Raw genomic sequence first — 15276 nt, 5'->3', positions numbered from 1 at the left:
AGGCTTGTGAATGCTGATTATAGTACAATATGAAAAAGACTCCACAAGTATAGGTTCTTTGGAAGGATTTCCAGGTAAAACCTCTTTTCTTAAAAAAAGAACACGGAAGCACAACTTAAAGTTGCATTTGAACAAAACACAAGACTTCTGGAACAGTGTTTGGATCAATGAGACCAAAAATGAAATCCTTGGCCATAATGCACAATTCCATATTTGGTAAAAACCAAAGACAGCAAATGTCTGGAAACAATCTAAAGCAACATTGTTACAAACAGGAGTTCCACAAGCCATCGGATCCATTGAGTCCTGTGAAACACTTCTTACATGACCATATATCAAACAGGGTACTATTTTGAAATACAGTATGTTCATACTTCTTCCTACTCCTTTTCAGACCAAACATTGTTACATTATGTCAGACGATTTTGTTTTATTTCATTATATATTTTTTGTTTATCTGAACACATACGTGTGTGTGTGTGTGTGTATATCTACATATATATTCGTATCTGTAAATGAAAATATATGTAGTGTGTATATGTTGTTTTTTGTTTTATATGTCTGAAACAAATAAAGATACAATACAATACAATACAATGTGATCAATGATATTAGAGCTGAGACTTAGAGTGCATGACTCACCGCTGTGACTCTGTGTTGGTCCTATCCAACGATTCTGCCTCCTGTCTGAAACTGGAAATCAACAGTGAACATGTGTGTCAGCACATTAGCTATGCCATACTCTGGTTTCTCTGTTGTGTGCCAATTAAAAACACTCCCAGAAAGTTGATTCTATTCATCGGTACATTTACAAAGTGACCAAATCTAGCACCACTGGCTAACAATGGGCTGTGAGGTCAGTTGCATGATCATTAATATGCAAATTGTCACATGACCACTGATCAATACCATGAGTACCATCCACACAGAGATGACTATGGTTGCAATCACATCATTGTAAGATGGTGACAGTTGTACCCTTAGGCCCCCTCCTTGATTCAGAGATGGTCTTTTCCAGAGATGGTCTCCTCGACTCCTTGATCCTCCTGGCACTTACCAGTGTACACTATATTACTCTGTTTGTGCCAATGGAGCAGATCCTTGGGGTGATTTTTTGCAAAATGATCCTATTGGTCATTGTGCAAATGTACTGTTTATAATGTTGGGGAAACCTGGAGTCAGCTGAGACTAAAGAAGTCACTTGGATTAACGAAATGGTCCCCTCATTGAAAACGCCATTTCCAGATGAGCAGAATGAACTTTCTTGGATTTCACTATCTGAATGACTGAGTGTGCATCAATTTGAATCTGAAGTCTTCCAACAGCACGTCATCTATTCTATTTTATTCTGAAAAAGACCTGTGTGTACTCACATCTCTTCTGCAGGGCTTTTACAGTAGGCCTGGTGAAGCGCATCAGGAAAAGGATGAGCAATATGCAGAAGAGCAACGCTGTCATCACTTTGTAGGTCTTCAGCTGTGCCGCGTCCTTCTCAGCTGGACACACACAAACAGGAAAACACACATATTATCTGAATAGCACATATACTGTATGTATAAAAGCTGGTATTCTGTGTAAAGTACAAATAATAGTTTAACGCAATAGTATACAGATAATTTATTTATTTGATAATAGTACAAAGGTTTGGCATCATCTTTTTGAAATAACTAACATTTTTGTGAAGAATCTGCATATGTTGCTCCTAAACCTGCCATGTAGCATTAATGTGGTTTTACACAGACTGCTCCACGTTTTTATCAGAGTACAGCATGAAGCCAGTTAGACTTTTGGGAAGTTGCTCTCATCAGTTAAGTAGCAGAGGGGGTCATTAATTAGTTTCAGCTTCTACTGTGTTCACGACATTACCAACATGTTCAGGAACAAGAATGAGACAACCTCCAAAACATGAATGGTTTTACAGGTGGAGGCCAATATTTTTCCTTCCTCATCTTTTCTGACTGTTTTTTCACTAGTTTTGCATTTGGCTAAGGTTGGTGTCACTACCGATAGCATGAGGTGATGCTTGGACCCCACAGAGGTTGTGCAGGTAGTCCAACTCCTCCAGAATGGAACATCAATAAGTGCTATTGCCAAAAGGTTTGCTGTGTCTCCCAGCACAGTCCAAGAGAAAGGCAGATAGGGCTGTAGAAGGTCCTTAATCCATCAGGAGGACCGGTATCTGCTCCTTTGTGCAAGGAGGAACAAGATGAGCATTTCCAGAGCTGCAAAAGATCCTTTGGCAGGTAACCGATTCTGATTGTTCTGACCAAACAATCAGAAACAGACTTCACGAGGGTGGCCTGAGCAGGCAACTGCCTCTAGTGGGCTCTGTGCTCACTGCCTGGCACCATGGAGTTGGACTGGTATTTGCCATAGAACACCAGAACTGGCAGGTCCACCACTGGCACAATGTGCTTTTCACAGATGACAGCATGTTGACTGAGCACATGTGACAGACGTGAGAGGGTCTAGAGAAGCACGCTGCCTGTAACATTCTTCTGGATGACCGATTTGGTGCTGCATCAGTGATGGTCTAGGGACACATCTACATGATGTCACAGGCCTCTACAGGCTTGGCAACAGCACCCTGACTGCCATTAGCTTTCAGGATGAAATGCTTGCACCCTTGGACCCTACACTGGTACACATTCCTCCTCATTAGGAGCATGTCCCAATGTTGTCAGACATGCATACAAACACATGGGGGCTTGTGTGCATGCTCTATTGCTGCAAAGAAATTTAGGTAAAATGGACTAGCCCGCAGCACCTGTCTTTGAATTCAGTCCTCTGTAGGGTGATAATTTACATTTCCATCAAACAGTGTGAGATCTTCTCACTCCCCGGGCCATATCAGTTTAGATATCCAGCGTGGTTTGTTTCCCCACTGAGATCTGATTTCTTGTTTTCCAAGTCTTCCTGTGATTTTTTTCAGCATATTTATAGAAAACAAGTTGTCAGCTGCACTAAGGGAAACCACAGCATCATTTCCACCCTAAATGTGTTTGTGAGTGCAGTGACGACCCATGTTTACAGGTAATGTTTGCTAGTGTTTCTGAGGCCTGGCATAAATTAACAGAATCAATATAGATTCATGTATTTATTTTCCCTCAGTGCCGTCTAGACTCCAAGATCACAACTGGTTTCGGTTGTCGATCATAAATTTAAAAGAGTATCACATGTGTTGCAGTTCTTAAATGCACAACTTAAAGTCTGCAGAGAAAAAACAAGTCAAACCACACGACATGAAATTGGCACCGTTGAACATCTACAAAGACCTGCAGACAGCAGACCAGCCTTTGACCCACAGCACAGGCTGGCATGTTGTTTGCTACTCCAGGGCTCTAGAGTGCGACCAATTTGGTCGCAAATGCGACCAAATTTTTCAGTGGTGCGACTAAAAAAAAAATATTTGGTTGCACCTGTGCGACCAAATGTTCGGGTAGCAAAAAAAAAAAAAAAATCTGCAACCTTCCCTGTGGTCAACAACAGACACACATTTTGCCCCTATCGTGGACTAAACCAATCAGAGATAGTCAGGGGCGGGACCTCTCTGATTGGCCGTGGTCCAGTTGAAAGTGCAGGTGGAAGTGGGAGGTGAGTAGCTTGAATAAAGCGATATCGATTCATTAAATCCTGAATCGACTTTTAAATATAACTGTGTTTTGCCAGAAACGCCAGATTCTCAGATTAAAGCTCACAAAACCATTTCAACAACAACCAAACAGCAAATGAGAGCAGGTACACGGACTCCACACAAAGACGTAAACACAGACCCGACGCATCAGAATCAGCTTTGTCTTTCTCGGCTTTCTCACCCGACGGCCTGTAGACGGACATGCTGTCGGAGCTCAGCGATCCTGATGCGTCCGGTCCGCGCTGTGTTTACGTTTTTTTGTGTTGACTCTGAGCTGCAGGTTTTGTCTCTCCAACCAAAATTCACCGAGCCAGCAGCAAAAGAAGCAGCAAACTGCGCTTCACATTTGATCAATGTCGTCATGAATTTTGCTGTTTTGCTTCCACGACTATTAAAATCACACTTCATGCACAGCTAGCTCTCTCTCTCTCTCTCTCTCTGTACTTCAAGAACAGTTTCCGTCTCCAATCTCTGTTTTCTGTATTATTCATTCGCTTATTACCCACCAGTCTACCGTTGTTTACAGGCTGTGGCTGCTGTCTTTTTCTTTTTTTCACTTAAATGACCTCAGACAAGAAAGCCTGTTTTTTCTGTTGTTCAGTACTGAAGAAATTTAAACTTTATATGCAGAACATTGTAGAATATTTTTAAGGTTATCTGCTATAAAAAGCCAGACCAGGAAAATCTCCTTCATGTTTTTCTGTGTTTTATTCTCAGTTACTTTCACACAAAGGCATCTGCTGTGATGTTCACAATTCTGATGAAGTCAGTACTGATAAATGATCAGAATTATAATATTTCTGACTGTCTGATGCTAAGTTGAATCGAATCGGGACTTTGAAAACCAGAATCGAATGGATTATAGAAATCAGTGATGATACCCAGCCCTAGTGAGCAGCCTGGGCACCACAGACATGGATGTAGCTGTAATAGGAAAAGAACTATTGCTAACTTTTCTGTTAAGGCCTGATCCTTCTGAAATTCATAGCCAGTGCTCTGACACGGTGCCATCAATCTTTGAATGCTGAAAAAGCACAGTGTATCCAGAAAAACACATTATATTATATCAATTATTATAAAATTTGTGTGCGTACGCCCATGGCAAAAAGTTAGTCTAGAGCCCTGTACTCTCTCAGTAACGCTGTCACCTTGATGATCTCTGCCTTCAATCCAATCCAGCTATGGCTCTCTGATCTGACACACATCTTTCAAATGATGCCTGAATTGTGTTTGTTTTTTTGTTTTTGTTTTTTGACCAAACAGGAAGCGGTGGATAGAAAATGCAGGATTACCACAACATTACCTTTACATTTGGTTGAAGAAGTGACTGCATTGGGCGCTTTATTCACAACGTTTGTAGTTTTAGAGGTGGTGGCAGTTGTCACAGGACTGCTAGTCAGGGAAATGGAGCTGACAGTGTAGTTTTCAGTTTGGGTATAGTCTGGAGTTTGGGTATTTCCTGGAGGACACATATCAGTTAGTATATATAACAAAAGTACAACAATAATGAATGTGTCCCCCTGTTGTGGACTTCAGTATGTGGACTAGAGACGCTGTGAATCAAACCTTATGAAGACGACCTGCAGGGAAGAATAAAGTTACAAGAAACATGGAACAAAATCATACATTTACAAGAGAAACAAAGATATTCTTTAAGATTATGTTTGTGAGAAAATAAAAAACAACAAACGAAAAGATTTTTCAAGGAACAGCATCCTTAAAGTTTATCTTCCATTGGACGGTCGTTGCTGTGAAGCTGACTATGACCCAGCTAAGCTCCTGCAGATTACAGCATATAAACCTTTGATCCTCATCAACTGCAGACGCACATTCAGGACCTGCTCTACACTGTTCCAAAAAATAGTAATGTCACAGCATCTTACTGTATATTTTACAGTTTTGTCTTTCTAGAATATCATTACATTTACATAAGTAGACTGTGACTTTACATGTCAAAGGTAAAATAGCATCACTGTAAATATAGTAAAACACAATTTACTTGTTTTTTAAATATATTTTTTGTACATGTGCATATTTAGATTGTAAAGATACATTCAGAAATGTATCATAATCTCACAAATATTTGTCTGTTATGTGAGAGAATGATCTGTTAAATTCAAATGTAATACTATGGAAAAATATATAAAATGATCGAAAATTAATGAGAATAATCAATAATTAAAGGAGCATTTGAATTGTAAGTTTGCTGAAAAGTTCATGTCATCCAGGTCTGATTCAATAATTCAGAGGTAACAAGTGAAAATATAATTAATAGGAATAAAAACATAAAACATTGCACGGCCACGCTGTGCTAATTATATATTTTAAAAAATAAATGTAGAGGTAGGAATTGCAATTAATATAAATCTCAAAGTATTCCCAACATTCCTGAACAGAAAGAGGCCTCTGCACCTGGGGTGAGGGTGTGGCCATGAAAACAATGTGACATGCCATTGGATGTTGGGACACATAATAACATGACGCTAAGCATCGGCCAATGAATGTGAACTAACAACCACAAGGTTGCGGGTATGGCTGCGCTGTAGGAAAATCCTAATGTGAAAGTATTTTACTGCATTTTACAGTTTTGTTCTGTTCTTCTAGAACATCATTAAAGTTACATAAATAGACTGATTTCACATTTCAAATGTAAATTAACGTTAAATCATTGTCATGATTGTTAAATATGCATATGTCTGTACATATGCATATTTAGATACAGATTCACAAATGTATCATGCTTTCACAAATATCTGTCCGTTATTTGAAAGATTGAACTGCTATGGAAAAGTATATAACATGATCCCTATAAGCTTGTGTTACATCACATAAGTATTATTATCATTGCTGTTTCTTCACCTACCGCCTACTGGTGATGGCCAGAGGGGCTGATAGTGCGATATGGCAGCCTCGCCTCTGTCGGTCTGTCCCAGGGCATGCAATCCATTATTATTTACGTTAACTGTATATTTCTGTACATTTACGTATTATGATTCATATTGCCACATTCAGTGACCTTGTTTACAGGTAATTTCCTTGTTTGATCACATTAAAATGTTCCTAATTTAATGTCTAAAAGCACTTGGAAAAGGCAGAATCCCATGTGAAGTGAGCCCTATTTACATTACTGGAAATAACCGTATTTTCATGAGGAAGTTATTTTACGGTGGTATTTTGGCGCCCCAGCTGCTGGACTATTACTGTTTTTTTAAGATGTTTTTTTAACAGTGTACTCAAAGCACTTTGGAAATTGGTGAAACCAGAAGAAAAGACTTGATGCTACAAATTTATAGTTTTGTGAATTTTGTCCCGCATGTTGGAAATGTTATTTTTTAGAGCCGTAACAAACTGTAAAAAATGACATCAAAGTTCATTGATGGATATTTAGTTTTTAATCAGCGATGACTTTCTTAGTAAACTAGTAGCAGGTACGTGAGCTCTGATGTGTTTTTAGATATCACCTTCTTATTCTTGAAACACCAGAAACCATCTTCTATTTGGTGCCGCTGAGCTGTAGTGGTGACACAAGTTTCAGCGGCATGGATTTCAAAGCCTCTGCAAACAGAAGTGAAACTATGTGCACGACTAAACCGCTGTAGGGAAACATGTACAGATAAGACCTTTTTATATAAAGATGAACAGTACAGACTGACCCACATTTCAAACTTATCTTACTAATAAAATATGCTAATTTTATCTGGAATACATACAAAACATTTCATATGTATGCATGTTATTTTTAATTTATTTTTACTGGTATTTTTTTCTTATTTATTTTATCATTTGGCTTGTGTCACAGTCGAGGTTTGTGTGGATCAGAATGAACAGGAAAGCTTTAAAAAGCAATCGTTTTTAGGGACAACTAAAACAACAAACAACAAAGTGTAAATGTACAGTAGTACTACCATTAAAATGTACCCGACGTATCAAACCAGTAAAATTACCCTTTGAGTATATCATGAACAGTATCAGGTCATTGGGTGCTACTCCTAAAGCATAATTCAGTGCCCGTTCGAATGTGAACTCTATTGTATGGTCATTTTTGGCTGACGATAACAACGACTGTTTGCACTACGACAAGCAGATCAAAATGGCCAAAGAGGCTGACGGCCCCTCTGAAGCATTTTCTCTGTTTTCTGCAACAGTGTCGGGCAGCGATCATCCGAGGACCCTGAAAGCACCACAGGTGACCTTTGTAGACGGTCTAAACCAGGGGTGTCAAACTCAAATACACAGTGGGCCAAAATTCAAAACTGGAACAAAGTCGCGGGCTAACGTTAATATTTATTGAAAAAAAAAAAAAATCTTCCTCCAGATTTAAGAATGAATCTCTTCTTATGGACTCAATTTTTGCTGGAAAACTGAATATGGAACAAGCAAAGCTTAATACTAAACAATATATATATTAGCTGTATGATACCAGTAGGCCAGCTCTAATAGTAATTTGGTATGGCTTCGCGGGCCAAATGTAATTAGGCTGCGGGCCAAATTTGGTCCGCGGGCCAGAGTTTGACACCTGTGGTCTAAACTAACATCACATCTTGCATTCACCTTGATTTTATTCCCTCTTCCTGCTCAAAATGAGTCTTTGTTAGTATCTCGAACTCATTGTCTCATGTTATCGATCCACCGCTCAGGATCATTGTGCTGCTGAAGTAACGCGCCGATACTGAAGTATCTGTGGGGGGTATTTTAAGTACGCTATATTTTTCCAGCACTTGCTTTTACACTACAAGCCACAATCACACATTTATACAGTGCTTCTTCTTCTGTTATCTTTACTACACACACTCGCACCAACAGATAATCAACAGTTCAGTAACTTGCTCAAAGATATGAAGGAACTCTGCAGAAACCGGGAGCGATACTCAGATTAGTGGACGAACGCGGTGCTAAATCGTATCTGCCAGTAAAACTAGTGTTTAATAAGAGTGCGCTTTTCTCTGTCAGTTAAAGCAGGTTTCAGACTCACTGATGTCATTTCTAGCTTTTGTCTCATTCCAGGTAAATTATTACCTGTAAAAATGACTCACAGCACATCGTTATCTCTCCATATATTTACTTTAGTAACTAAACTCATGAAGATTTGTAGATTAAATAAGATCAAAAGTCCAGCTGACGGTTGTTTCTGCAGTGCATCATTGATGCCTGAAAGAGGGCAGCTACAACACATCGCACAGGCTGTAACTGCGCTGTGGTGTGAGCGCTGGTGATACTCGGTTGTAATAAAAATGAGTTCATGACCGTTTTACAGTTCACAGCAGTTTACCATTGATTTGTTGCATTGGTGTTATGACAGCATTTTTTATTTTGGTTAGAAAAATAGCTTTTTCTCATCACTATCCATTCCAGACTAGCGATCGACACAATAGTACGCAGCACCCTGAATACGCAGTCAGCGGTGGACAAACTCGGCCCAGCTGCTGGGATATCACAATATCAGCATGTTGGTGAAGACAAGAGTCATACGAGCAGCACACATTAATGACGAGTTGGCACCAGAAATGTTTTTCCTGTGCTCAGATTAAAATCAGTCCAAAATAAAAGAAAGATGAAGACAAAGGATGATTTGGGCGATACTTTGCTAACAGCTTCCTAGTTCACTAAGATAACGACGAAGGTTTTGACGCTGAGTAAAACCAGCAGGATTGTAAATGCAGGGAGGATTTGTGCTTGTGTCGGTGGCCTTTAGCTGTGCTCTGTATTGTTTGCATCATCACGTACTGCATGAAATAATGTGCAGCAGACAACATTTAACCTTTGAAATCTCTTATTTTAATGGATGTGAATAATCTGCATCTGGTCTCTTTATTCTCACGTTATTTGTAACCATCTTCTGTCTGTTTTTGAGGTGTTATTTTATTCTGTTTTTTACTTCTTTCCCCGTTTAAAACAAGTTTAAAACCATGTTGCAGTCACGCGTGCTTGGTGCAAACACACAAAATAAAACAGTGTAAAAACGATGCTTGAAAACTTCCTGCATGCAGTGTGGGTGTCTCCTGTAATTTATATTCAGCATTGTTGTTGCATGATGTTCACAGAACCTGAACGACCTTAAAGCAAATCAGATTTAAACATCCCACATCGATAGTTTTCAACATTTTCCAATCGTGTGAGCAATGATGATGCGAAACAGACAAGAATTAAATGTTTAATAAGAGGCTAAAATATATATTTAAATTTATTTTAATGTTCGAGTGTTTAACAGTAATTTTCTTATTGTCCTGGTGTTATCGAGCTCACGGCTTTATAAGAAAAATAATGAATTTCTCAGGTTTACGACAAACTTTGCGATGCTTGAATTCAAATTGACGCTTCTGTCAGCAGTTTAAGGTCAGTAACAGCTTTTCATTAAAAACAAGATTTTAGGTGATGGAAGGATGAAAGGCCGATCAGACCTGCCAGGCTGTGGCGACGGTCGGCACAAAATCACCTGGATAAAAAGGTGAAGTGGAAGAAATGAATTAGAGGTCTCAGAGAGCGGGTCAGATGCCAGCGCCTTCAATGGAACGGCGCTCTGCATTCGCAGCAGCAAACGGACTGACACTGGAAGGACGACCCACTGACACCATGCTGGTGTGTCTCTTGTCTGTGTTTTATTTCCCAGAAGCTGTTTTTGTTGGAGTGCATTGTGAGGCTGACTGGGCCACACCGATCTTTGACGCTCCTGCAGGTTTTCACTACTGATGGCAAATGACATGACGGACAGCGTTCCTCTCCAACGCCTGACGTGTGATATGTTAAAATGACTTTGTTGTTGAAAAGAGTAAACATGCTCAGTGCTAGTTTCCTGCTGCTCCTTTTGTTTCCATGTCTAAAGTATTTGTGAGTGTTTAGGGTCCGTGGACCACAGCTTTGTGCTGCTGGGAGACACTGGAGCCCACGGCGTCAGTGCACATGTTAAACTCGGTGAACAAATAGGAGGCCAGTATTCACATTATCTTTACTATACTTACTGTACTATCTTTAGTATTTTAAGTTTGTGGGGTGAAAATAAGTGTTTGCTGCTGCGGAGGTCTGCTTCACTTTTTGAGGAAGCACCTGTTAGCTAAGTTCAGCTCCACAAAGAGGCCTTCAGCAGAGGAGCAGGACGCTGCTGCTCAAAGCTTTGAGTTCTTAGTGACGCTGACAGTATTTAGCTCATTGTTGGTGGTGTGGTAGAGGAGACGCTGCCAGTTAGGTGAAACCGATACGATGAGATACAGCAGACTCTCCGGACTGTAAAATATCCAAGTTAATTATTGGTGACACGGACGTGTTCCCGTGAGTTAGTAACACAGTGACCGCTACCTTTATAGTCGTTACTATAAAGGTTACAATGCAGGTCACTGAATGTTTTCAGCAGTGACACACGCACAACAACAGGGCTGACACTGTAAGATGGTCGTGTTGTTGTAGTGTGATGCAGTGATCACAGAGTCCTCCACACGCTCACTCTTTACCTGATGTTTGTTAGCATAAAATCAGCTCCGAGCGTTCATTCATCCTCATGGTGAATATATGACAACATGTCAAACCACGAGCTCCACATTACAGCTCTAAGCTCTCGATTATTGCTCGCTCATCAAGGTTTGTCTGATGAAAGCAAAGTTAAATGAAAGGACGGACTTTACTGACCTCTCGCAACAAAGTGAGGAGTTTATCTCGTGCCCCTAAGCACTGCGTCTACAATGCATCCACAGTTACAGCGAAATGAGACAAACCGGTCTGACTGAGAGGCCTGCTTTGCTTTTAGTATTCAGTTTGCCCCAAAATAAAGCAGACTTACCATTAGTCACAAGTAAGAGCGCAGAGATGATCACAAGAGCCCTCAGATCCATCACAGTATCAACGTGCCACCAGAAGGTAAGTGAGAAGGCAGACAGACGACACAAATCAGATCAAGGCAGCAACAACAGTAAACCTGATGTGAAAGGAAATGATGCAGAAGTGTCAAACTCCTCTGCCCTGCCCTCCCTCCCCCTTCTCCAGGCTGTGAATCACTTCATCCCCAGCCTGCTGCTGCTGCTCGTGCTTGTGCAAAAGTGCAAATTTCCTCCCTTCAAAGCGAGCTGAGTGAAGAAAGGCAGAAAGGGGTGGGGAAAGTAGCACGATAAGAAGCGAGGAAGAAGGAAGGGGTAGGAGGAAGAGGTGAAGGGAAGACTTACGTGCATGTGTGTATTCATTTTCACTTCAGCAGTTCTGACTCACAAGTCTCTGTCGCCCGCCGAGTCCGACTGCAGCAACATAAACCTGTTTTCAGGTGGCGTCGCTCTCGGTTAGCTTTAGTTCTGAGGCTGAAATCTTACACTAGTGTGTCCCTCTGCTTTTCATAAAGACACCAACACACACACGCTGTGGAAGCTTCCTCGGACACCTGACTTTAGGGGTAACGAGCCCACACGTGTTAACATCTATACGTAAACACACATAACGTACATATTTACAGTCGTGGTCAGATGTTCACATCCACTCATCACGTGGTCGAATGTCATGTTAGTTTAGGGCTTTTCTTTTTCCAGGGTGGAACAGCTGTTCAGCTTTACAAAGAAGAGTTTATTTTGGATCATCCAAAATACATGAACTGTTTCTAAAGTATGTATTTATAAACCCCACTAACGTTTGGTTAAGTGTCTCTGTTGTAACTTGACTGGACATTTTTGTAGTCATCAACAACCCGCCTGACATTCAACCTCTCGAGCAGAGTTCTTTTAAAGTGGCTGGCTTCCCGGCACACAGCCGTGTTGGGAAGGCCATTCCACAAACAGATTTGTGGTGAGCTTTGACTGTAATGAAACTGTGTTGTTCCTGTGGCTGACTAACTGATTCAAATATGAACAACACAGTTTATAAAACAATGTCTGCATCTTTATTCTCCCCCTTGAAAAAAATCCGTGCACACAGCACACTCGTAGAAGTAAAATTTACACAACACATTACTCCTGAATAAAGTGGGATTAGCGTGAGGACACAAACTCTGTGCGGCCAGGATGGCTGCGTTTCTGCACCTCCCACATTAAACAATGCTCAAAATAAAATCAATATCGTATTATACACGATACTGCACATTGTAGATAATCGAATGTATAACAGGCTTACAGCAGTTTTAAGATAAGTTTAAATTCTTATAACACAGCATAAAGTCACATGACCTCTAAAATTCACACAGCATATTTATTCATTTTTTATTTTTTCTTCTCTGCATCTTTGTTGTGCATTTATTTGTTGTAGTGGTATTTCACATTGTAAAGCGATTTGTGCAGCCTGTTGGTAATGTGCTATATAAATAAATTTCAGTTCAGCTCATTTTTACTTCAAACATTTCAAACAGGTGCCTTCACAATCATTACAAAATATCATTCCATTATTTGTTTGAAAAGGAGTAGGCTGAAGTATTTACTTATTTGTCCCTACCCCCTCAAGTTTTACCTCTCATTCATTTAATTTTTTTTTTGTCTTAAATTAAACAAACAATAATAAAAATATATATTCGAGTAAAATCAAGTGTTGGCTTTTTTTAAATTCTCTATTTTTAACATGTTTGATTTTATTTTCTGTTTATGTTATTTGTCTATGTTTAGCACGTTTGATTTTAAAGTGCTTAATAAATAAAGTTGGTGCTGAGAGTCGTTCATCGTCACCCTTCAAAGGGACGCTGCAGCATGAAGAAGAATAAAAGCAGTGCAGCCATGTTATTAGCAAAACGTAAAGACAAGAAAACAAACTTAATACAAAGTTGTAACACAAAATACGGCACACTCAGACAGTATGTGTCAGCACACACTCAGTTTGCCGTGCTGTGTGCAGACACAGACTGGGGGGGAATACAGTTTGGCTGCTGGAGCAGAGCCGAGCATCGAGTTGGCTGTTTGGGTTCATGAATGTAAACGTTTTCAGACATGACAAATTAAGATGTTTATACCAGGTTATGATAAATATTATGTGTTTACTTATTTTTATATATATATATATATATATATATATATATATATATATAAAAATAACAGTGAGCTCTCAGGTAACACGCTGTAATCTGATGCACTGGGGAAACACAAGAACTGTGCTGCTTACAGCGAGCTACAGCTGCAGAGCGTAAATATCAAGCACATTGTCAGAGATCTTTTCAGTACAAGACATGAAGCAGTTACAATGTTCCAAAGTAAGAATTCATATAACATAAACAGTACAGGGAGGGACGGGTGGCTGTAGCTCAGGAGCTCGAGCTACTCATCTGCTGACGGGACGGTTGGTGGTTTGATCCTATGCTAAAATGATTTCATCAGAGTGTGAATGTTAGATTCACATAGTAGAAAGTGAGACGTGGTGTGTAACGTGCTATAATCACTGCGGCTTTTTAAACAATGATGTGTTGTATACATGTGACAAAAACATGTACATTTGATCCCACAGCAGGATCTGGAGGCCCTGTGTGCGTGCTGTCATGTTAGCAGCAGATTAGCGTTTCCTTAGACTTCACCATGTGCAAAGATCCGAGCATAAATTACGACACCACAAGATGACAAGTTTGTGCAGGAACTGTGACTAAGTGAACTCATACATCATCCTCTGGGTCTGTGACAAACAAAAATATCTTGTGTTGTTGATTCATCTCGGCGTGGACTTTGCACACTACTTTACTCCGTCACCTTCGTCACTCTCGTTTTCTCTCATTCTCCACCTCTGGTTTACGGCGCCGTAGATACGACAAAACCCCCACAACTTTCAACTCCTACTCCTCTCTGCACTGAATTTCCCAAATGTCTGCGCGTTTTCCCCTCACAGGAGCTGGCGTCATGAGCTTCACAAACCATCAACCACAGCACATCCACGAGCTCGTATCAGTCTCTCAGGCAAGAACGTGATGTTTGGGAATAGTGTTTGCAGCGTATACAACAAAACTCACTGACCCATCTAAAAGGAATTGTAAATGAAAAAGTCTTTGAAAAACCGTAATGTCTCAAATCAATATCATGGTATATCACAACACACTGTAACAAGTGCAGCACGTGGACTACTGAAGTGAAAGATGTGACATTTATTGACATATTAGTTCCTCAGACATGATCAGAAGAATGATTTTTTGCACATTGACACTGATCTATGAATCATTCAAGCATGAAAACTGCACCATGTACCATTTTTAAATCTTAAATCTTTAGTAACTTTGTCAAAAAACACACCATGTGCTCCCATTTCTGTACTCGAGTCTGTGAGAAATGAAAGAAAACACTTTGACAGCCATAAAATAATAATTTTACACCAACAAGGTGAATCCCAAAGTGCTAAAAAGGGAAACTTGTGAAGTACATCCTTAAAATACCTGAGGAGGCTCTGGCGTCCTGAGTCCAGCCGCTGTCTGTGAGTGGTGCATGCTGTGGAGTCTTACGTCCTTCCACGATGCCTCCTCTCCTTCGTTCCCAGTTTTCTGCTGTAAGTAAGCACGCTACCATTGGACGCCATCGTCCTGCGTTTGTGTTTCCATCCCGGATGCTCTCCAGTCCTCGGCCTCCTTCCTTCCATGTAGCGTGCAGTCTCATGGTCCTGGTGTGAAGCCCTCCACTCATGTAAGGAGCTTCCTTGTCTTGATATCAGTGGCTCCTCATTGATCCAGTTAAAACCGGGTTTTCTTGGTATTAGAGAACTTTACACACCTAACTTTGATG

At 40.3% G+C, this 15276-nt stretch overlaps 1 protein-coding gene across 1 annotated transcript in view; it reads right to left on the bottom strand.

The window, feature by feature from the left end:
- The window catches only part of cd5 (CD5 molecule), a 14335-nt gene extending 2881 nt beyond the window's left edge, over positions 1-11454 (bottom strand). The window contains exons 1-4 of the mRNA XM_085356686.1: positions 11403-11454; positions 4938-5093; positions 1374-1496; positions 643-693 (exon numbers count right to left, since the gene is read on the bottom strand). Of these exons, the coding sequence (XP_085212812.1) occupies positions 643-693; positions 1374-1496; positions 4938-5093; positions 11403-11454 (382 nt within the window). The remainder of the gene's footprint in view (positions 1-642; positions 694-1373; positions 1497-4937; positions 5094-11402) is intronic.
- Between the last annotated feature and the right edge of the window lie 3822 nt (positions 11455-15276).

The sequence above is a fragment of the Diplotaxodon limnothrissa genome, linkage group LG6 (assembly GCF_057381915.1).
Source record: "Diplotaxodon limnothrissa isolate DT_005_m linkage group LG6, D_limnothrissa_male_GT1.1, whole genome shotgun sequence".
Taxonomy (NCBI): domain Eukaryota; kingdom Metazoa; phylum Chordata; class Actinopteri; order Cichliformes; family Cichlidae; genus Diplotaxodon; species Diplotaxodon limnothrissa.
This window is presented reverse-complemented; position numbering and strand designations above follow the sequence as displayed.